General features: G+C 36.7%; 2 protein-coding genes across 4 annotated transcripts; one reads left to right on the top strand and one right to left on the bottom strand.

Annotated features, from left to right (window-relative positions):
• Positions 1-1,157: 1,157 nt before the first annotated feature.
• On the bottom strand, positions 1,158-5,593 carry LOC112193379 (NAC domain-containing protein 86). Of its 3 annotated transcripts, none has more exons than XM_024333512.2 (7): positions 5,496-5,593; positions 5,126-5,409; positions 4,076-4,359; positions 3,608-3,967; positions 2,991-3,461; positions 2,763-2,844; positions 1,158-1,878 (listed from the first exon to the last, which is right to left on the bottom strand). In XM_024333512.2, exons 2-7 carry the CDS (start codon positions 5,280-5,282, stop codon positions 1,166-1,168), a joined length of 2,067 nt encoding a protein of 688 aa, XP_024189280.1. In that variant the 5' UTR covers positions 5,283-5,409; positions 5,496-5,593; the 3' UTR covers positions 1,158-1,165. The 3 variants fall into 3 exon arrangements, with proteins under 3 accessions (XP_024189280.1, XP_024189279.1, XP_024189281.1); XM_024333511.2 differs by having other exon boundaries at positions 5,526-5,587; XM_024333513.2 differs by having other exon boundaries at positions 4,082-4,359; positions 5,526-5,587.
• LOC112193393 lies at positions 5,579-23,574 on the top strand. The gene is made up of 2 exons (XM_024333537.2): positions 5,579-5,588; positions 22,068-23,574. The coding sequence occupies exon 2, from the start codon at positions 22,084-22,086 to the stop codon at positions 23,158-23,160; it is 1,077 nt and encodes a 358-aa protein (XP_024189305.1). The 5' UTR covers positions 5,579-5,588; positions 22,068-22,083; the 3' UTR covers positions 23,161-23,574.
• Positions 23,575-24,598: the final 1,024 nt, after the last annotated feature.

Raw genomic sequence — 24,598 nt, 5'->3', positions numbered from 1 at the left:
AGGCTTCTGTCCACCAGGATACAACTATCGATAATCCAAGAGCCTAGCACCAGACCTTGGATTCTAGCGAACGTACTAAGTGTTTTTCTCTCTGAAGCAAAGGAAGGAAAATAAATCTGTGTATTTTGGAGAGGAAGACCTGTTGGGTTTATATAATGTTTGAGACACCTCTTCAGTTTAAATTGAAGAGGTAAGTTGCCTTTCAATAACCTCTTTAGTTCAAATTCAAAAGGTAAGTTGATCAGACTTGTGCTTTTGAATTTAACCATCAAAAACTGAATTCTATTCCACCACCGTTTGGAAATCTCATTGAGGAAGATCCAAGTGAGGTAAAAATCCCCTTGAGATGGATCCGAGTGAGGAAGAAATCCTTGACAGATCCCTTTGAGACAAATCTAATCCTCCTCAATAGAAACCGATTTCTATTCAAACTCTAACAAATGTCACAGGGCCAACGTCTTAAAAGACCTCTGAGTCTCTGACGACTACCTAACACTAAAACCTCTCTCTCTCTCTCTCTCTCTCATATATATATATATATATTGGTTTCATCGTCCACATTTATGAGCGTAATCCCTTTTGCCTCCCTTAGCTGGTAGGTTAAAGTCATTGCAAAGGAGGTTTCAATCTGTTCTATGCATGATCACTGCAAATCTGCAATAGCGAGCCTTCGTTTCGATTCTCCAAAACCGGCAGAACCGCACTGGCTAGCTACTCGATCAAATAGAAGTCAAGAACCACAATGCTTCCCAATGAATTGTAGTGGCATACCGATGTAAAAGACTACGCAATAGTGAGTTTCACAACTGGCAAAATCTGAAAACAGCCTTTAGGGTTTTTTGTTCTTCACTATAACAGCTTTTACAAATGTTTTTAGCAAATGCATTGATTAATAGAGTTAAAAAATTTGCTAAAAATATTTGTAAATAATAAATTATATTAAAACACTCAAAGACGACTTCATTTCCACAACAAAATAAAGAAATTAAGTTCCACCACTACATATAGATCATCAAATCAAATATTACAACAAGTTTTGTCAACCGTAAATACACTTACATATCAAGAGGTATTTAAACAACTTAAAGTTAGGTTAGGGTACGGTTAGGCTGAATTATCCCCCCTCCCAAGCAACTATTGTTAGAACCAAAATAAAATAAGGAATTCAAGATGTAATTATATTGTGGTTAGCCCACATGGTACAAACAGCCAAAGACACAGTGAGGAAAATCCCTATCTTCTTCAGAAACAAGCTACAACTACTCCCACCTCTTATATTCACCAAGCAAACCTTTTTCTTGTTGCTGATAATGTTAGAGGTACCTTTTCCTTCCATCACAATAGCAGTGGTTGTGGTTGTAGTACTGAAGGTATCCATCAATTTCTCATCTTCGATACGATCCCCAACATAAATGGTGTGCATCAACAACAGTGTAACAGCACAAACCATGGCACTTGCCATTTTCCTCCATGGATTCGTTGATCTTGTAACTTCCACAAACTTTTCCATCACGAATTCTTTGAACATTTCGAAGAAAGAACCTTTAATGTTCTTGGGATTTTCTTGCGCATCATCAACTTTCTCGTCCAAGTAGGAGTGGACCAACACTGGGTTTAGATGGACCTTAACTGTTTCTGAAGGCATTATCTGGTGAAAAAATGTCTTAGCCACTTGACGGGTTGAAACAAACATTCCATGATTAACTTGAATTTCCTCAATGACTTCAAAACTTGGGGAAGGCGAATAATCTGCTTCTATGTTTCCATCATGGAGGAAGTTCTCATCTGGGTCATCATTGATGAATCCAAGTGAGAAATCATTTGTCTCACTGTCATTGAATTCCTTAATCATGCCACTATGATGTTCAGTTTGATCTCCTGCAAATATGATTCTTAATTACTGAAATCCGAAATAAAATGGAAAAAATTTAAATATTCCACATTTTAAAACCACATTATTATGTAAAAAGGGTGGTTCTAGTTGAACCTCCAAATTTGATATCTGGACCTCCAACTTTTTTCAATTATTAATAGACTTTGTCAAGTTATATGAAAAGACAAATAAGGACAAAGAGAGAAAAATAGAAAAATAAATAAATAAACACTCTTCTTACGTCCTCCAACCAAATATAACATTCAATTAAATTATTATTTTTCCCCAAAATTTCCTTATATTGCCTATATAGTTTTATAATTTACCTAAAACAATTAAGTAAAAATAATAATTTATATACATGGCTCATCATTTAATGCAAAAGTACATTAAAAACAATTGGATTTGAAATTTTCTTAAACTAAATTAAATGAATATTATGATATAGTTATTACTCGATCTTCCAACCAAAACCCTTAAAATCATTCTTTTAGCAAATTCAAAGGTTTCCAACAATATATCAAGATCGAGAACCAGCTTTCTGATTAATTTTGGTGGACAGACATACTCATAAGAGAGCAATATCATGTAATTTTGATTCATTCTTCTTCTAATGGTTGAAGATAGAGATAAAAAGTAGAGTAATAGATTATTGTATTTCATGTTCAAGGGTGTTTTGGTAAAAATAAGGAGGTCTACTTAGTTTTTCAAGTATTCTAAAAAGTAAATTAGAGGTATACGAAGCATGGGGTGCAAATAGTAAAGTTGGATGTCCAACTAAAACCACCCATATAAAAAATAGTTGATGGGAACTGGGAAGACTTCCCCACAAAAGTAATGCATAACATGATAAATATATAAGAAGCAAAGCTCTCATATATATTATTACCTTGAACCTCATGCCCTTGCTCTTCCCTCCGAAAGCTTGCAATGTTTTCGATTGGAACTATCTTGTGTTCTTCTGTGAAACTCTATCAAATATTAAAGAAGTAATGTATATTATTAGTATTCCTTCTAGATAAGTAGATAATGTAGAAACATACACATAATGCAATTTCATTAATTGAGCTGGTTTTATAATGCATGCAGATTAAGTATGATGACTTGTGATACGTACCTTCTCCAAATCTTTGTCTGACATTCCTATCCACCTCAGATTCTCCGTTGTATTGTCTGTCCTGAAATCATCATCCTCCAAATCTCCAATTTCAATTGATCTAATATATGAATTTTCCCACGGCTTGTCCACATATCTCATAGGATTCATGTCATGATGAGTTGTAATCTGATTATAGTGAGCATCTCTGTCAACCATAAAGCTGAAATCATTGGCTCCTGGAGCATAGTTTGCAGAACCCCATGTTTGATCCGCAAAATTACTGGACTGATTTATCATTTCTTGAGAAACATGCGCAACTGAGAGAATTTCTTGCAACGCATCAGTTTCTGTACCTGTGCCCTCAAGTCCAGGATCTGAATATTGCAGGGTTTTGAAGTCGGTAAACCCAACATGAGGGAAATCCTCCACTTCTAACGGAGGAAGTGTGAGCCGATGCTGCAGCCTTGCACACTCCAATGCTATATCAACCTGCAAACCAATAAAATAGTGAGTTTTTCTTATATGCATGATATCTGATGTGTTATGGTTATGTTACCTACCAGACTAGTATGTGTGGGATAGAGAATTAATCGAAGATGATACGATAAGAGAAGATTGAGGGTGATAATTAATACCTTAGATGTAGGGTAAGAAATGGCTCCCTGATTGGGAAATGAGGAAAAGCTATTAAATGCGTCCTTCGATAAGAACTGGGTCCATTTTCCATCTCTCTTTCTACCCATATGATCAAAAGAAGACGAAGAGGATGTATGAACCATGTTTGAAGAGCATGGAGTATTCATTGCCATCTGATTATTGTAGCGGGAGCTCTCAAAATCTTGATCACCTCTTGAATCAGAGTATAGCTCAACGCTAGACGAATGGTGGTCACTGGCAAGTTGATAATTAGTAGTACTACTTGTGCTACCATAATGCTCTCCTATCTTTGGCCCAGTTGCAGTCTTCTTAAAAATACGGCAAAGCGCATATGCATCCTGCAGATATATAAGTAAGAGATTCAGGAATTAGTTTCTTATATATCACCATTAACGTTTACTGATTTGATAAATGAACCTTGAAGGAGAAAGAAATTAGAAAAAAACCTGAACCTGCAAGCCTTGTGCAGTTTCACACTCCCTCTCGTCGAGACGATATTCATGCATAACCCAATCAGTTCGTATGCCATGGGGTGCTCTTCCTCTGTAATAAACTAGGGTTTTCTTCATGCCTACAGCCCGTGTCTGTGAGTTTACTTTGCGGTCCTTTCCGGTTGCCTTCCAATATCCGGCCTTAGTTGCACGATTGGTCCTCGATCCATTAGGATACTTTCGATCTCGAGGACTGAAGAAATACCACTCCAGATCTTTGCTAGGTAGTAATGACTTTCCTGTATAAATATTTTCATTTTGGTTAAACGTCTAACGAAGTCAATGAAGCATGTTGTATGCTTGTAACAAATCAGTCATCAGTAATTGAGTTCAAATATAACAAGAAAAGTTATCAATAACACAAGGTCATTCTAGAAATCCCATAATTGCATAAGATATATGAAAACCAATAATTGAAGATATGAAACTAATAATACTTAAACTGTGATTATTTCTCCTCAAGTCTCCCTAACGAAGAATCACTTTTGGGTACATGTCAAGTATTGTATATATAATTAAAAATGTGTTATAGTAATATAATCGAAAGGGTACGGACGAAGTGAAGTGCATGGAAAGCATTGTTGGGTTGGAACTCAGACCTCTCGCACACACAAAGCATTCCTTTTCTTTTTGGATGCTAGCTACTTAGCTTAGACATTGCTTTTTGACTTGGGTCTTCCATTCCATTACACGTTGTCTCACTATATATAAGACTTGGTATTCACAACAGGAACCCTAAAAGATGAAGGGACCATCGGTCGGTGTGTTTGAATTACTTTTTGTTCTATCATACATAGATAAATTAACTAATTAACAGTATACTGAGACTAACAATTAAAAGCCTAAAGTTATGTAAATCATACACTTGAAAAGCTTAACGGGTATGACTACGTAACAATTAAGGAAGTTAATGAAATCACTACTGTTTAATTCCCAATCAGAGAGCATAGTTGAACAAAAAGGAGCACTTAAGAGGCTATTAAGATAAGGTGATAGTAGTAATACCTGGTAAGTCCCAAGGCTCACACTTGTAGAGATCAACTTCAGGGATGACCTCTAATTCGATCTTTCGGCCGTTGATTTTTCTCTTGAGGTAATAAGCCACAAGTTCTTCGTCTGTGGGGTGGAACCGAAAACCAGGAGGCAATGAAACAGGAGCCATATGTATGTAGTATATTTACCTCAGTTACTCAAGTTGATCAACTTTCTCTAACGAGACTCCTCTTATTCTTCTTCTTATTCGTCCTTAATAAAATGGGACAAATAACCCGGCTAGCTAGGATGATCAACTGCACCACAACACATTCAAATTAGCACAAAACTCTTATTTCAGAAGAGGACTTAACAAACACCTAACATGCATGTATATACGTACGAGTAATCGATGCACACAAAGGAAACAGACCTTAGCTAGGCCAAGAAGAAGAAGAAGAAGACCCAAAGCTAGAGAACTGAAAGAGAGAGAGAGCTACAGAATGTGTGAAATGAGAGAAAGAGAGGTTTGGAATGTGGGGGTTGCTTGGGGTTTTGTTAAGAAGAGAACAAAAAGGCGCGCAACCATTAAACAAAGAAATTAATTAAAAGGCAATAAAGATACACTACCCCTACCACCTGATATTATTTCTAACTTTAACTTTACACATTTGTTCTTCTTTCCCTCAACCAATCAACATCTTCAGGATTCCTTCCATCGTTCTTCAGAAGCTTTAGAAATTACTCTCTCTCTCTCCCCCCCCTCCCTCCCTCCCTCCCTCTGAGTCTGATCCAATGATCCCATGCTTCATTCTTGTCCTTTCTTGGAACCTCTGCTCCACGTGGTGGTATCTTATTGGAGGCATTACCTTAGACAAAGTATCTTTGTTGACGAGAAACTGCGGAAACGAATTTCGGCGGCGTTCTAACTCAAGACTGTCCTTTTCACATGTTTCTCCCTCCCGCCCCACCATTCTTTTCTTCATCTTCTTCCTTTGAAAATCTTTTCGTTTTCTAATATTCAGCATTGTTCTTTTCGCTTTCCTTAATCCAAAATCCAAACTAAGCTACCCGACTGCGAATATGCATGAATTACATACGTCCCAGTATATGATGACCCCATCCAACATGCATTTTATATTTGCTTCATTTTTTATGCCAGATTTTGGGCCGTCCGGATGATAATATGTATGGTCAAAATCGCACACAAACTGGCATCTAGCCATATTTATGTGTCTTATTAAAATTTCGTTAATCTCTCCATGTTATAATGTGGTTGCACGTTCTATATAGTTTTTTTTGTTGGAAAATATGAAAAGACTCGTGATTATTGTCATTAGTCTGTTGATTATAATGGTATGGTGTCTGTGATCTAGATACAATAAAGGAAACACAAATCTCTTATTGAATGAATGACAATGAAGGAGATTCAGGTTCTTTTTATAGATCTCAACCATAGTGCCTCTTGAGTAAACATATATAACTATTAATCATTAGTTATGCTTTTTCACTATATATGCACCCCTTCAGTTCCATATAATTGTACCCTTACAGAATACGAAAATTTCTTTGTTCAAGCACGTCTTGATGCACAAATTTATGGTACATCTCCTCACACAAATTATACTCATTATAAAGTCATTTAATCACATGATCATATTCCAACATCTCCCACTTGATCATGATAATTCAAGTTTCCAATGGCTTCCAGCATCTGGATGTTTTTACTAAGTGTTACTTAGTTAATCACAATCACTCTTAACTATCTATTTTAATTGATTTATTTGAATATCTATTCTGAGCTAGTATCATAAACCTGATTACTCTAGACTTTTCAACCGTCAAATAATGATTTCATTTACTACGTGTGGGCGTTTTATTTGTATCATTTTCCATTTGACCACAACTTAATTATCTCACTTAATAAGTTGGAAACATTTCATATATTAGGAATGCAATCATCGACACCTAATATCAATGATGACTTAATACTCCGCACTAACCCAAATATTATAAAATTCATTCTTGTTGCCTTAAAGCGGATTTTACAGAAAAGAAGATTTGTTATAATTTCATTTCTTAGTTAATGGCCTCTATCTTATTTCAGACCAATTTTAATCAAATAGAGTTGTATCAATTGTCACTTTTAGGCATCCCTAAAACACTAAAGGGTACTTACTAGCCTGTTTAAGCAAATCAAGATGATTTTAAACCCATTCTACCAACATGCTTTCTGAATTTTTTCAGAGTTGATATTTCGTCATAGAATCAACCACCATCAGTTCAGAGGGTACGTAGTCACTTCGCATCTTTCCACTATATCGTGTATATAATTATATTTTACATCAATGTGTTTTTTTTTTGAACTATTTGCTCCACTTTTAATCATAAAGATGGTAGACTTGTTATCACAAAACACTTCAATAGCCTTTTTAAGTAAAACTATATTCATATAATATATAAAATGTTTGGCCCATACTGCAGTACTTACCGATGTTGTCACACCACAATTTGAGTAAAGGTTTAACCTCGTTTTAAGGAGTGAATCACAATCTAATTTACTATATACTAAAACAAAGTAGGAGTACTGTAGCTTATGAACAGTAACTCCCTTAGTAACAGTGTGCTTCCGCTTTTGACCCGTATTTTACTCTATTGCTCCTGCCACCTGTCGATCTGCGGAGTCGTGTCCGCAACCTGTCGCACCAAGTAGTGTTGGTTTGCCACTGCATTCTATTCTTTGCTTGCATGCCGAGAGTTGTATTCTATTCTATTTTTTCTGTTTTTCGTTTCCTCTCTCTCCTTGCCTAATCCCCTTTGTTTTCATCAAGCATCTTTCGTCATCAGAATCAAATCCTACTCCTTCGGGCTATTTCACTTCAAAACCCAAAAGCCAAATACATAAAAAGATTCAATACCATTGTAGTCCAGGAGGAAAATTAAAGGATCAGCGCAAAACAGAATATTCAGTCCACCATCGCAGGCGGCCCAGGGGAAGGTGGTGGATGGTAAGCGATGTCTTAGGTGACCGGCTCAATTCGCATCTCGGGGAGTCCACTCTCATTCAATAACTTCAAAGGTAAGACTTAACCATCTGATTTGTTTCAACAAATTTGCACAAGTTTGGGTCTTTGATTGTACTCAAGACATGTTTTGTTCTCTGGTGGTTGAGTGCCTGATTTGAATACCAGGAACCATACCATAATACCATTTCTCGGCCAGTAGAACGCCTTGGAGAGTTTATAGAAATCGGTGAATTTTTCTTTTTTGGTCTTTAGTTGCATGTAATTTTTGTTGAATTTGTTCTTTATTTGTTGAGGTAGCCTTCGTGTTCTTAGCTTCTGGGTTTGGATACTGTGTAATAATGTGTTATTTTACATGCTCTACTGATCAATCTGTAGGCACTTTTCCAACCATTAGGTGCAATTACTTGATGATGATGGTGAAGTGAAATGTGTGTTTATGGGTTCAAGAAAGTGATGCCCTTTTCGTTTTATATTTGTGGCAGGTGCCCTATTGCTTTGTTTGATTTGGGTCGTCAAATATCGAATAAGCTATTGTTTCATTGCAATTTAAGCCACATCCTTATTAAAGGTATGCATGCTTGACCATTTTTGCAGTTTAATGAGTGTTAGAGTTTAGTCATTACTCTTTTCTGTGAGCTACGATGGAAAAGTTTTAAGCTTTTTCTTATTTTTGTTCGTAGGAAGCAGAATTCATAAGACATATATATCAACTCAAGGCTGGCTTTGGGAATCGATTAAATCCGGGTAATCAACAATGTCCACTTTTATTGATGATATGAATACTACAACATGACTACAAGTTAAAGAGTGAAAGCATATGTTGCTTGGTAATGTATAATGGCTGGCTTTTGGTAATTTTTTCTGCATCTATGATACTTTCCAATTTTGGAATCTGATTAGCTGCTCATCAATTTCAATAACTTTTTTTTTTTTTTTGATTTACTTATGAACATTATTTAGCATATTATTGTTTTTTTTCTTAAGTGGAATTTCTGGTATTATAGTGTATCAAATGGTTTGTGGCACTTGATAGTGAGAATTATATATTAAGTAGAGGACGATTTGGAGTTGTTTATAAAGGTGAATTGCATAATGGGACCAAAATCGCGGTTAAAAGGATGGAATCTGTGGTAGTGGGTACCATTGGGTTGAATGAGTTTCAAGCAGAAATTGCAGTCCTCACTATAGTTTGGCATAGGCATTTGGTTGCTCTGAAAGGATATTGCATTAATGGTAATGAGAGTATCTGAAATATCACTTGCATGCAATTATGTGCAGTATATAGTTTGACTAATTGTATATATTATATCCATTAGAAATCAGTGATTTTTGGCTTTTCTATATGTTTGGCAGCCGTACCTTCACACACCCAGAAGCTCAAAAGAAACATGTTATTTTCGTTATTTGATATTTTTCTTTTTGAGTTGCAAGCTCTTATGTATATTGTTTATCAATTTTTTTTTGCTATCAATTTTTGTTATATGGTAAATGTATGATAATGGTTAGATTAGCCACTGCGAAGTTGGAATCTGTTTCCCATTTAGATTGAGGCTAATTTGTAATCTTTATTTGCAGAAGTTCTTTTGGTATGAGGTGGTCTTATGTATTTGATGTGTGCTGCATATATGCATTTTTTTTATTTCATGAAAAGCTATGTCTGGAGATTAGATACTTGGTAGGATTTAGAGGCTTGGTAATCTATTGATAAAAGTTTTATATCATGCAATTGGGTGCTTTTGATTTTGATTAAATTTTAACTTGTGTAAACATATTTCAGAAATAGGTGTTGTGATGGAATACATAACTGTGTGATTAATTTCAGGAGTTTATTGTTGTTTTCTGTAGACTTTACAGATTTCATGCAAAAAAGTGTAGGCTTCATTATCTTGCTGTTGTTCCTCTGTTTGTTGCTTTGTGCTATCTCCTGTCTCAATTTCTTATACTTATTCAGGTATGTGCTCTTTATTATCCGAGAAGTTGAGGTATGTGCTGTCTCAGTTCCTTTTTTATGCATCAGTTGCTTTCATTGATTGGTGTCTGTATAAGAATTGAAGCAATTGGTATGTGTCAATGATACACTTAATAACTGTAACTTTGTAGTCTCAATAATTTGCCAATTAAACTTTAGTAAATAACTAGCGGTGTTTATAGAAATAATCAAATATGCTGGACAGAACATAAATTACTTTTCCAGAACTGTATCCATGTATATCCTCAGTACCTTGCGCTGTCTTTCCAAAACTTTCCATGCAGTTTTGGCAGTGTCAATATCAGTTATCAGTGAAAAAGCAATTGTTTCTGAACACCTCTTTTTCGTTCTGCAGATTTGAGGAACTATGTGATGTCAGATTCTCTAACGATTTCAGATTTAGGTGTGTATTTTCAAATAATGTGGATTAGTTACATTTGGTTATTGAATTTAATAATGATATTATATCTTTAATCTTCTAAAGGAAGAAGCTTTTTTGGTGTTTGAGAGAATTAGGATTTGGGTGAGTTGTTATATGTGATCATAGTGAGTTATTAAATACACATCCCTGAATATTCAGTGTAGAGACTTATGTTTCAATTATTCAACTACACACTTCAAATTCAATTTAAACACACATTTGGGCTGCTTCTTAAGAGTTAAGTTTTGTGAAATTTTAGGATAAGATCAATTCTAGGTTCTTCTATGTGATAAGTGTGTGTAGAAGCTTGGTTCAGCTTATTAACCCTCAAGTTAGGATGAAAGAGGCTAAAGTTTTGGACTGTGTTTTGGCCTAAAGCTGCAATGAAAGGCTGATTATCGCTCTTTAGAATATTTGTAGCAGTCAATTGATGGATAGTTGAAGTTCTTCTCAACCCTATGTTTTAAACTTAGCAGTAAACCCTAAATGAAGAAAGTTTTATTGGAAAGCTATACATCCATTGTCTTTTTCTTAAGAAATCCAAAGTAACCTTAAAGATTTAAAGAGTAATGTTATATGGCCACTGCATGATCTAAGTACTTTTCAAATTTTTTAGTTCAGATAAATGTTAAACTTCACTATATATGCGTGACTATGGTTTTCCTCAGCAATCATCGGTGAACAGCAAAAAAGGAGCATACTTTCTCACTTCTGCTACTGCTACTGTTCATTCAATTAAATTAGCAAGTAAGTGGCTTTACTACATATTTATATCTGTATATAACTGATCTGCTCTTCTTGATTCCTTTTTTAAGAAGAATATGTTCTGATGTTTTCCAATTTAATTTGAGCTTCGCTTTTGAAATACAGTTATGGCACCTAAACTGAGGATGACCAAAAAAAAAAAGGCTCTTAGAAGGTGATCATAGCTCACCAGATTTATGTCGTTCTGTAAGTTATAGTGAAAGTTTATCAAGTGAGGGGAATATGCGAGAAATAAAGAATGATCAGACTTTTTTACATCTAGCAGAAAGTTCATTTCACGACGACAGCACACATGATCAAATCATGGCAAGAACAGGTTATTAAAAACTGGTAATGTGAATTAAAAGTTTTCGGCTCAATTTTCATTAGTTCTGCAAACTGGAATTTGCTATATTATAATGAAAATTGCAGTAATAAAATGTGTTTTTTGAATTGCTATTGTATTGTAGTTAACTCAGTTCACTACAATTTATATATACAAGAAATGATTCATTTTACGTTTTTCCTTCTTTTTTTTTCCCTCAAGTTTCAAATTCGGTCTTTTAAGATTGAATAATTTTTGTTTCCTTCTTTTGTTTGTAGTTCTGATGCCTAAACAGAGGACAAGGAGAAGAAAGTTTACAGTTGCAAGCAGATAAAAGTGTTGATAATTATGATTGTGTGCAATCTAACCTTCATAATTCAGAACAAAGTTGTAAACACAAACGGAAAAGATGTACATCTGCTATAAATTTCAACTGTGGTGCAAGCACGTCCAATAATCTAGGAGTCGAGAAAGTTGCTTCACACGGAAATAATATTGGACAAGCATCATAGCAAAGAAGCAAATGTGGTATGTCACTAACATTAATATTTTTTACTTTTAATAGTATTTATTATACACATAGATTAACTTGCTATACTTAGTTTGTGTCACATAAATTCTATGTTTGTGTTTACATTCATCGGAGCTAAAATTGATCAAACTATCAATGATGGATCAGGACCTTATGGAATATGCGAGAAATAAAGAATGATCAGATTTTTGTTGCATCTATAGCAGAAAGTTCATTTCACGACGACAGCACACATGATCAAATCATGCCATCCACTCTTAAATGCTTCAAAATACAAGTACACAAGAAGAAGGCAAGAGCACACATGCCAAGAAGGATTAGAAACTGCAACTCCTTTTGAAGACTGCCAACAGAAGATCAGTGAAGCCAGTCATCTACTTTCCGCTGACTACATGACATTCTTTGAACTGCAATGACATAAACCATTTTTTGAAAAGCTAATGGTTTTTATACTTTGGGCTAAATACAAATTACTACCCTGTGGTTTAGGTCCAAAATCTATTCAGTCCCTGAATTTCTAATTTCATCAAAAACACCCCACTTTCAATTTTGATCTAATAGGTCCAATTTGTTAGTTTTCCGACAATTGAGTTATTTAACTTGATAATGTGGCTCATATATGGCGTATGTTTTATGATGTGGTGTCGAGGTGGTATGCATAGTCAATTTAGGAGTGAGTCCTACTAATAAAAATAAATAGTTTTTCAACAAATAATCCAACTATAACTTGAACCCATAACAAAATATTAAGGAATTGGACCTATTAGATCAAAATTGAAAGTGCAGGGGTGTTTTTGATGAAATTAGAAGTCCAGGGATTGAATTGATTTTGGACCTAAACCACAGGGTACTAACTAGTATTTAGCCCTTATACTTTTAAGCAATATCAATTAGTAGCGAATCAAGCCATGAACATCTTTTTTGCTCCCTACATTGCAGTATTTTGTAACAAAATCAGGCTAACAATTTTTTTGTTTGTACATATGATGCATACAAAATGCATCTTCTAGATCTAGGGCGAAACAATATTAACGTAATAACTTTAGCCTACGGCATCACGCGGGTAAACTTTCTAGATATAGACAATTTAACATCCATAATTAACATAAGACAGATATTATAACACGACATTACAAACAACAACCCTTGTACCTTTATTTAGATTACAAGCCTTTAAAAGGAGCTTGAAGCACATATGCTTGAAGCATTTATTTACACAAAACTCTCTAGAACAACATCTTTTTTCAAAATGTATGTTCTTTATTCAAGCTTTTATTTATGAAAAGAAAACTTGAAAGCCCTAATTTACATTATAAAATTCCGCTTATTGGCTATTGTACACGTCTGGTCCCGCACATGCAAGAGTTTGATGAAGGGGTGAGGTAACACTCATTAGGGCTAACAATCCTTAGCTTAAACTTAGTAAACTACAAACAACTTCAAAACAATACAATATACAAAAAATGCATGAGTGTAATGTCAACTCGACTTTCTTCTCATACTCTTCACCACCCTTAAATGGATCATCCTCTATTGTTAGTTGTCTCATTCTACTTATGGTCTCCAGACCCGAAACCCGATGAGATTATTTTATCAACGCTCTTCGTTGAAGGGGCATACTTTCCCCTATTTGTGCACTTGTAGGCTGATCATAAATCCTAGATTCCCCATAGAGTAAACTCAACTACATAAAAGGTTTTCAATGCTAAAGTACCATTTATTCCCATAACGACTCAAATGTTGTAGAGAATAAGAATTTGGGAGAATGTAGAGATGTATTAATTTCATTGATAATAAGGGCTGCTATATATAAAAGATTACAAATACAATATTCTTAAAGTATATATAAGAAAAGAATATATCCTATTCATATAGGATATCTACTAGAATATACTAATTCTATTACAATTAGGCTAATTAACGTCGTTTGGACTAGGCACATAAATATTAGATTTCCTGCAACACTCCTCCTTGTGCTATCCAAACATGACGTCATGTAACATCGTTGATGCTTCTCAAGTTTTCTTATTAAAAACCTTGTCGAGTAACAAAAACCTAGTGAGACAAAAATAACCTCGGTTGAAGGTTAAAACAAAAAAACAAAAACATGCTAGCTCTTCACATTTCAAGAACATTACACTAGCATCAGACCTCCCCCTGATGCTAACGCCTTCCCTTGATTGCTACAATCATGGGAGTTCAAATAATTTATGTAGACCAATGCTACCCACATGTTTCTCAAATGTGAATTTAATAAGGCAATGATTCTGCCACATATCCTCAGATAGGACTTGATTCACTTCGATTTTGAGGAGAGATTGTTGTTGTTGATTTTAGAAGAACTTATGCCATATATGCTTGGTGTTGTTGCCCTTGATGAAACATTGCTTCATTTGTTCAATGCAAGCGGCATTATCCTCAAAACTGCCATAGGTCCATCTGTGGTTGACTTCAGACCACATGAACTTCGAATATGCGTAATTATGGACCTAAGCTATATACATTCATAAACTATTGCGTGAATAGCAATAATCTCTGTATGATTTGATGATGTAGCGACAAGAGTCTAGTTAGTAGACCTCCAGGATATTGTGGTGTTTCCCATGGTAAGCACATAGCCAGTTTAGGAACGACCTTTGTGTGGGTCAGAGAGAGACCCGGCATCAGCAAAACCCATCATAACATCACTCAGATTTTGACGGAGGGAGGCAGTGGTAGTGGCGTCTACGGTTCCTTGATATGTTGATAGGATCAGCCTCAGATTTCACCCTGAAATTTGAGGTGGTCCTGTGGGACCCACTTTAGGAATAATTCTATTGAAAATTCGGCAAAATTACTTCTAAATGGACTAAAGAAAAAGTCAAACTTAGAGCCCCTAAAAGTTCGTAATGAAGGTAAAAATTGAAGAGTTTAGTCATTTACCCTCTATATGACCAGTAAAAATTTTGCCCTCGAAATTTCGTACTTGTCAACTATAGAGATGGGGGTATACATCTTGTTGAGTATATTTATCGAATAAGAAAAAACACACTAATTTTATGAAAGAGATGATGATGGGGTGATGACGAGAAATGCAAGTCTACCCAAGATAGAATAGAAATATCATATTTGGCTTAGACAAGATAAAACTTGTTGCACGTAATTGGATAATATATAGTATTCCTCTAATGATGGATGACTCTCTTGGTGAAGTATAGCCTAAAGTCTAGTCTGAGCTGCTGGGCGTCCACGCTGGCCCTTACCTTGCCTAGCGTTGAATCTGCCTGCTGCACTAGCATGAGTACAACTACTGGATGTACCACTAGATGCATTGCCAGATGCCATCCGAAGATTAACTGCAATTTGTGTTTTGTTACTCTATCCCGTCACGCACCTAAGCTGGTAGCGTCTTAGAGAATCAAGGCTCAGAGATTTATTGAGGAACTTCAAAAAGATTAGTTGGCACCTAACGACTGCATAGAGTTTAGATTGGTTGTTGAGGCTGCTATGAGATGTGAGGCCAGGATTCTATCTCGCTAACAACCTTTGGAGATTTGTGGCCCTAGTTAGGGTCTATGCAAGAGGGTTGTAGGCCCCATGGCATCTGGCACCCTCTACACTGAAATCTGTACTCAGGTTTGGAAGCGCTTTTGCAAATCGCTCAAACACATGCTTAATGGTACCTAACAAACCCCAAGGTACATGTTCATCATCATTTCCTTCAGCTGGCAAATGTTTCTTAGTAGTACGAGGTCAGTGTCCACGAGGCATAGTACCTAAGAAAACACTAAGGCCAAGTAACTAAATGGAATGACATAATGACACGTGCCTCACACACTTGATGATTGCACCAGCACTAAAGAGTATATGATGGGGAACCACTGCAGTCGAGCCATCAAGTATATAAGGGAACAAGAAGGAAAGAGAGTTTCATGACCTAACAACCTAATGCTCTGCTACCAAGTTGACAAGACCCACTTCAGATTTCACCTCGAAATCCGAGGTGGCCTTATGAGGCCCACTTCAATAATAGCTCTACCGAAAATTCGGCAAAATTACTCCTAAAAATGGACTAAAGAAAAAGTCAAACTTTGAGCCCTTAAAAGTTTGAAATGAAGGTAAAAAGTGAAAATTTTACTCTTTTACCTTCGAAAAGACCAACAAACGAGTAAATCTAGGTACACGGCGTAACATATGTTGAGTCTGATTCCATCAAATTAGAATTTACTTTCTCCTGCAGGGATAGAATAAGCTCATATCTATCATACCCTTTAGATATTGAAAAATATTCTTTATACCAGTGCAATGACGTCACATTGGTGTAAAGCTATATCTAACTAATAAGTTCACCGCGAATAAGATATCTGGTGTTGTTCATTGTGTTAAGTACAATAATGCACTTATTGCACTTAGATAAGGCACTTCGGCCTCTAGCACATCTTCATCATCATCTTTAACACGAAATGGATCATTTTTAGGATCAAGACTTTAAACAATCACAAGAGTGCTAACAGGCTTAACTTTATCTTCATTAAAGCATCGAAGTATCTTTTGTGTGCAAGTCGATTGATGAGTCAATATTCCATCGACATGGTGCTTAAGTTCTAAACCAAGATAGAACCTTGTTTTCCTATGATCTTTTTTCTCAAATTTGGATTTCAGGTGCTCTGCGGTTTCCTATAACGCATCTGGAGTTCCAATTAAGTTCATGTCATTTACATATACTGCAACAATAGCAAACCCAGAACTTGTCTTCATAATGAAAACAGATGGGCATAATTTATTATTGACATATCCATTCCCAATCAAGTAAACACATAGACGATTATACCACATCTGTCCATATTGTTTCAATTTATAAAGTAAACATCTCAACCTAATTGAAAACGCACTCTGTGGTTGAGAACTACTTGATTTGGGTAATTGAAGTCCATCAGAGACCTTCATATATATATATATACATATATATATATATACATATCTAGATCCCCCTACATATATACGCTAATTACATCCATAAGTTGCATATTCAGTTTTTCAAAAACTACCAAACTGATAAGGTAGCGGAGCGTTATTACATCCATTACGGGAGAATATGTCTCCTCATAGTCGATACTAGAGCATTGAGAGAAGCCTTACGCCACAAGGCGAGATTTGTACCTCATAATCTCATTTTTCTCATCACACTTTCTAATAAAGACCCATTTATGTCCGACGGATTTTATGTTAGGAGGTGTACTGGCCTTAATAACAACCGATGAGGATGTCGGTTGGGCCAAAGAGGTGCAATAGGTGACCATGGTGCCAGACGTACCTTACGCCCTGATACCAAACTGTTACACCCCAAATTCAGAATAAAGGAATTCAAATCCGAAACGCGAAAACTCAACAAACACAAGAAGACACTTAGAAAATTTTTCATTTAAATTAATCAACTAAACAAACCGAGCTCACAATATCAATACCGCCTCTTTTGGGTTTTTCCTTATATGCATGCACTAGTGAAGCTTCCTTCAATGAGAGAAAAGAGACGCAAGTTAGTTCAACAAGAAGCTGCAAAGAAAAAGAAATTTGAACCTAAATGTAAAAACTAAAAGAACAAAGACACAAAAACATAAAAATAAAGGTAAACTACAAAACAAAGTGGGGTCGTTCTACGCCAAGGATCAAGGGTTCACCTTCAATTTATGTAAACTACAAAACAAAGAAAACTAGAATGTTGAACTACAGTATGAAACAAATTGAAAAACACAATTGGGGGGAATTGTTGATTAATTTTGCTGAAAATAAAGTAAGAACAAAAGATGGATCTAAAGTAAAATTTGTGAATATGATGATGAGTAGTTAGGAGTTCATTATCCACCACTAAACATAATCCAAGTTCTAATTTTTCTTCCTATGTTTATTACTAAGTCATGAGAAAGAGATTGACCAAGTTACAAAGCTAGAAGCAAGCTAAGTACCTTATATTACTTCCCTAGACTGTTCTAACAAGAACAAGCGCCGTTATTAGAACCTTTTAAAAGCATGCAACATAGAGATCACAAGCGACTCCTACATTTAGCAAGTTCTAAAGCATTAAGCACATATGGAAGGATGTCAATCTAAGTGTACAAACTAGTACAACAAGCGTGTCTAGTTGCATTCCTCATCTTTGGTACACACCTTGGCGAGAAGCTTTACTACTTCGGTTAAAATCACAAAACTATTAGGTGAATTGCTATTTAACCTAGCACCAATTACATGCATATCCTATATATTTGCAACATCATAAAACATACATATAAAAGACTCATCTAATCTAGAACCAAAGAACAATCTCATTGACATAGTAATTAAAACATAGAAATTTATTATGAAACTTGAACCATAGTTTAGGGCTTCAAACTAGCCCCTATCACAAAAGTATTTAGCTACTCATTGTTCTAAGGTAAACACACAGTAACATATTGAAAACAAGAAGACAAAGCGCAGAAAAAGGAGTGAAGAGGCACGGTGGATGTTGCTTGCTGTTGGATGTTCACGGTGGTGGCAGATGGTGACTTTGGCGGCTCCTTTTCCTTATGCTTGTATGGAGCTTCGAAAACCAGAGAGCTAGGGGTGTTTTGAGGCGTGAAATCTATATGATATGGTCTGCCAATGACGCAAAGAAGCCTTCTATTTTTATGGTTTACAAACCCCCTCGCTTTTCTCAAAACCGGGTTGAGTTCTCGTTATTCTTCTCCAACTCCACTTGCTTAGCTGCCACACAATCTTCTGAACATTTCTTAAGTCTTTCTAACCATCTCTTGATAAGTATAACGCAGCAAAAATCCAATAAAATTCGTTCCAAAATCTGCCAAGAATATTTTCAGAAAAAATAGCCTTTAATTCACTTTCCTTTCTCAACTAGGATTGATATTCCTCTCCATGTTTGACAAGGGTTCCTAGCAGATACGAGGGTGATATTCTGCCACATAATACTTCTGATGTCACTCTTCAAAAACGTGCAAAAACCTTCTAGAAAACTTCTTGAAACGTGGCCCAACAATGGTCTTGAAAATGCTTCGCAGAAAGACTTGTCAGAAATTTCAGATTTTCCTTATCCTATGCTCATCTTTGCAGCATCATAATTTATGCTTTCCACCACCGTTCTGGATGAATCTTTATTTTGAACTGCTCTACAACATACATTCTTCAAATCTGGGAGGAGAACTTCATGATCATTTTCATCCTTTAAGTCCAGTAGAAAAGTCCTTGAAAAAGCTTCTTGAACAGCTGATGGAAACAGTCTTCTCGAGGTACCAATTTTGAGCACAGCCTCTGGCTTCCTCTTTATCATTCTGGACCAACTCTTTGCCTAAAGTTATAGTAGAACATGTGGTCTTCAAATATTGCCAGGCCTTTCTTCATAATTCCACACGAAGGTTCTTCAAAACAGCTTCCCAATACAGAAGAAAATAAGGCAGATACTAATACTCTGTTTTCTGCTTCTTTGCAATTGTTTTGCACGACAACTTTCTCCGTCTTCTCTTGAGTTTTATGACCAATGAATGATCAGACTCCATCCTTTGCATCACTACTTCATGTGAAGTGCCTTGATTGTCCCACAATAGCTCTCTTTTCTCCTTATCTGCCTCTCAAAGTACCTAAGAAAATACCAAAGTTAAATTGATCTTTTTAAGGAATAAATCAAGCAAAAGTATAAATGTTTGAACTATAAATGCGCTGCATTTTATGCTCCTATCATGTATTTCTTTTGACAGATAGCAGAACTTTGCGAACTCACAGCATATCAGAAGATTGGACCCTTGTCCACGTTATTGAAGCCGACATCTTATGGCTGTATTCTGAGCATTAACATACCTTTTCGTTGATGTTGATGAAAAGTGATTTGTTCTTGCAAACATGTCTTGTAGGTTTAGAGTCGACCCACCATTGTTCTTCATATTCCACTATGAGCGCTTCAACAACTGTTAAAATTAATTCCTTAGGCTTGTCGTTGGTCTTTTGACGTTTGGGACATTTCGCTCTAATGTGAGCAATTTCTCCATAGAACTAATTAACACCCATGCTTTTTGCCCTTGAACTTGTGATTCTTCTCGTTACTAGTCTTGTAGAAACTATACTATTTTCCTTTTTCCTCTTGTCCATTCTTGCTTGTTCAATTGCCAACATAGGAGGCAAAATGTTCATAAAAACTATTTTTAACCATAGGTCAAGCCGTCAAGGAAGTCACCACATGATCCTTTGATTTAGGAAGACAGTTGAGAAGTGTAGAAACTTGCATTTGATCAGGAATAGGATGGTAGCATTGGACAAGTCCTTTGCTAATACCTTTATTTTGGCAATATGATCCACCATATCATAATTTTCATTCATACGAGTGTCGTTATATTTCTCAAGCAATAATTGAATGTACGTTTGGGATTTAGGCCCATATTTTTAATATATCCGTGATTTCTTTGGCGGTCTTATATCCTTCATAGAGAGGAATCAAATCCACTTCCACATGGTTAAGAATTGTAACAATAGCTAATGCATTATCTTCTTCCCATTTAATATAACTTTGAGATGCAATGGCAGGCTTTTCAGTTTTTAACGTGTGTGTGTGTGTGTGTGTGTGTGTGTATACAGTCCGTCTCAGGTGCGGACGTCCGTACAGAATTTTCGGTACGGATTTCCTGTTTTCGACCACTTTCCGGCCACATTTTTACATCTTAATCGTTCAGTTTTTAGGTTCTAGTGTATAGATCACCTCTGTAAAAATTTCAGCCAATTTGGTGATCGTTAAGGCATCCAAAACTGCAATTTATCATTATAAATACGAACGGTTCCGGTTCGACAGATTCTGTCCGTTCGTGTAAAATGCAGTTTTGGATGCCTTAACGATCACCAAATTGGCTGAAATTTTGTAGAGATGATCTATACACTAGGACCTAAAAACTGAACTGTTAAGATGTAAAAATGTGGCCGGAAAGTGGTCGAAAACAGGAAATCCATACCGAAAATTCGGTACGGACTTCCGCACCAGAGAAAATTCATATATATATATATATAACGTTTTCTCATGGGTGAGTTGTGAGTAGATAAGTGATTTTTCTTTTGCATATGCGATGATTGATATTATTAAGCCTCTCTATCTTTATATTATCCAAATTTGGAAAAATTGACCATAATAAACTAAGTCTGGAAACTATTGAGTAAAGAATAAAAAGTTACGAGTTTTGCTTCCTTGTACATCAAGTCTCTATCTCCTTCTCGTTGTCACTGTGAATTGTGTTTGTCTCCTTCTCGTTGTCACTGTGAATTGTGTTTGTTTGAATTGAATTTTAATGCACATTGGTCACAGACAATTTGTTTTTTTTTTTTTTTTTTTTTTTTTTTTTGAGTGGAAGACGACAATAGAACCAACACACACACCCATACAGTGTATCCCAGCATAGCCAGACTAATCACTGCACCGCAGACGCACGAACCATTGGGTGTTTTAACTAACCCAGGTCCCTCAAATCTGCTGGCCACTGGATGGAGCTGAGATTCGAACTCTAGACCTGGGGGTTCCAGACTAGGCAGCTCGACCAACACACCACACCACGTGGTTACAGACAATTTGTTTTCATTTCCCTTGTATCCAACACTGCTCTGATGCCGCTATTTGAAAATATGGAAATGATCGTTGCGGTTATTGTTGTTAGATTGTTGATCGATCATAATGGTATGATGTTTGTAATCTATAGAGTTCTAGACACAGCAAAGGAAACACAAATCTCTGAATCTCGAGAGTAATCTTTTCCTCATCAGTTGCCAAGCAAAAAACTTTAATTTTAATTTTAGGAGATGGAACAAGCAAAAACTTTAATTTGAAGTAGACTCATTATTGGTCTCTTTCCTTATTTGTTTACTTGTCAAATTTGGGTTGAGTAAAGAAAAGTCATATAATAGAGGGACACAATTTGTGTGTTATTTTTTCGTTTGGACCTTACGAAAATGAGTTAAGAGAGAGAAGCAAGGAGATGATCGGAGCAGTTCAATTGGGAGTGTTGGCGGCTTGCGTTGTGGTTTTAGTTCCGATGGGCATGGCCGGTTATCATCTCAGCCGCAACAAGATGCTCTTCTTCAGCGGCGCCCTCTTCATCACTCTCGCCATCGGCGTCCACCTCACCCCTTACTTCCCTTCCGTCACCGACTTCGTCACCACCGTCTCCTCCGTCGTCGTCTTCCAGAACCGCCGCGACTCCTGCCTCTCCCACCTCCACGACCTCGTCTGGGACGTCTCTCCCTCCCCCGATTCCCCCCTCGATTTCCACAAGTCCTGGGCCTGGGACGACGCCTCCTCCGTCTCCGCCTGCGGCTTCCAGAAGCTCGGCCGATTCGACGCCGCCGATCTCCTCAACGGATCTTGGGTCGTCGTCGCCGGCGACTCCCAGGCCAGGCTCATCGCCGTCTCGCTCCTCGCTCTGGTTCTCGATTCCGACCGGATGGACCAGGTCCGCGGTGACCTGTTCAAGCGCCACAGTGATTATCAGATTGTGGTTGATGAGATTGGGATGAGGTTGGACTTCTTCTGGGCCCCTTATGCTCTCAATTTGACCACTCTCGTTGCCGGTTTCAACCGAAATCGAAACTACCCAGACGTCTTGGTCATGGGCTCTGGTTTGTGGCACATGCTTCATTTCACTAATGCGTCCGATTACGGTGCTTCACTGCAATCGCTGAGGGCTCACGCTGCTTCTCTGGTCTCGTCGTCTGAGCAGCATGAAGAAGCGGTGACAGGGTCCGTGCTGGCCAGGCCTTCGCCGCATCTCTTCTGGATTGGGATGCCCACTCTGATCAACTCAATGCTGAATTCGGATGAGAAGAGGGAGAAGATGACCGACGTCTTGAGGGCTGCCTATGACGACCAGCTTCGAAGCAGTAATCTTGTGCGCAAGTCGAATGGACCCTTTTTGCTGTTGGATGTTGAGTCCTTGAGCTGGAATTGTGGGGTGAGATGTACGGTGGATGGAATGCACTATGATATGATAGTTTATGAAGCCGCGCTTCATATCATGCTAAATGCATTGCTCATTGAATCTCATCAGAAGCTTTGAGTTGTCTTTCGGAGCTTACTCCGTGTAATGTGTCCTGCTGCTGCCACCCGGCTTGGAGGTTCGGATGGATTTCATACGCAAACTCTTTGATTTGGATTCTTGTGAGAGGTTGGTTGGCTTCTTTTCTTCTCTCTTATCTCGTATCATTGAATGGAAATATCTTGCATCTTTGGTTGCTGCCAGGTTTTTTGTCTTTTGGCATCGGATTGAGTTAGAATAGAGTTTCTGTGATATAGTAATTGATGTTGAAATTCATTTGTATCTTGTTTACATTTATTTGAAGATTGAATATACTTACCATCACTTGTATTCTATACTCTATATACTCAGACCAATTTTGATGTAATTTGATGTGAAACAATTCAGAATACGATTTAGCTGGACAGGAAAGGAAACTGTACTGTATCTTTTGTACTCTTTGCAGTTGATTCTCTTTTCAGTCTTGCTTTATGGATGGCTAGAACCCCTAGTTGTTGATTTTTTTATCGTTAATAGCCTGCCTTTTATGCTTTGAGTATGGGAAAATCTAAAAGTAAAGTCCGTTATTGGTATCAAGGACTCTAAAGCATAGAACATAAGTTTATTGTAACTCCAAAGAAGAGTCCCTGGGTTCTGTTTTGAAGTAAGAAATTAAACTTTTAGAAACATAAAGTTCTGCTAGTTTTGCGGTAGTTCGTCAGTTCCTGCATGCTAACCATCGGCTCTTGAGTAAACAATCTTCAATCACTTAATACTCTTGCTAGCAGCTGCCACAGTGGCCCTAACTATTGAATTTTCTAAATTTTGAAATTTGTAATTCACCATCAAAAGAATACCTGGACCCTCTTGCAACAAGTCCTCTCTGTGTCATGATTTCTGGTTATATAAACTTCCCATTGGTGCAGTGTGCGTCTCACGCAGTAGCTAAACATTATTTATAAGTTGATTATTTTCTGGTAAGTTATTTATTTATCAACAATATCAGCAACAGAATGTGCATAGGATTGCTTGTGCTCTGCTATAGTTTCTTGGTACTGTATGAATGATTGACTTTTCTTCATTGGTATATGAGGTTGAGACAAAACAGAATATAACATTTTGATGAATCTTTACCGTCTGCATCTGCATATAACAAATATTTCTCCCTCTTTTGTCATGTTATACAAAGACTAGATTAGATGACAATAACATGGGTTCCATGTGCTTTGAGTATGCACCTATTCATCTTGTAAGATACTTGATTGCGTCATTCAAGATAATCACTTTTTGCTAGATTGGATTGTGATGCATATACAACATGGTCAAAGTGTACAATACTCGTGTTTTTTATTTTTGCTTTTCACCATGTTCAACCCTTTCATGCATGAATCAACATCTATGAACACTATTCTGGGATGATCAATAGTAAATAATTTAAGCAGAAGCATTGAAATAGCTTTCAAGCTATCAGCAATACTAG

This window comes from Rosa chinensis, chromosome 3 (genome assembly GCF_002994745.2).
Source record: "Rosa chinensis cultivar Old Blush chromosome 3, RchiOBHm-V2, whole genome shotgun sequence".
NCBI classification, from domain to species: domain Eukaryota; kingdom Viridiplantae; phylum Streptophyta; class Magnoliopsida; order Rosales; family Rosaceae; genus Rosa; species Rosa chinensis.
The sequence above is the reverse complement of the archived record's forward strand: the minus strand, read 5'-3'. Positions and strand labels throughout refer to the sequence as shown.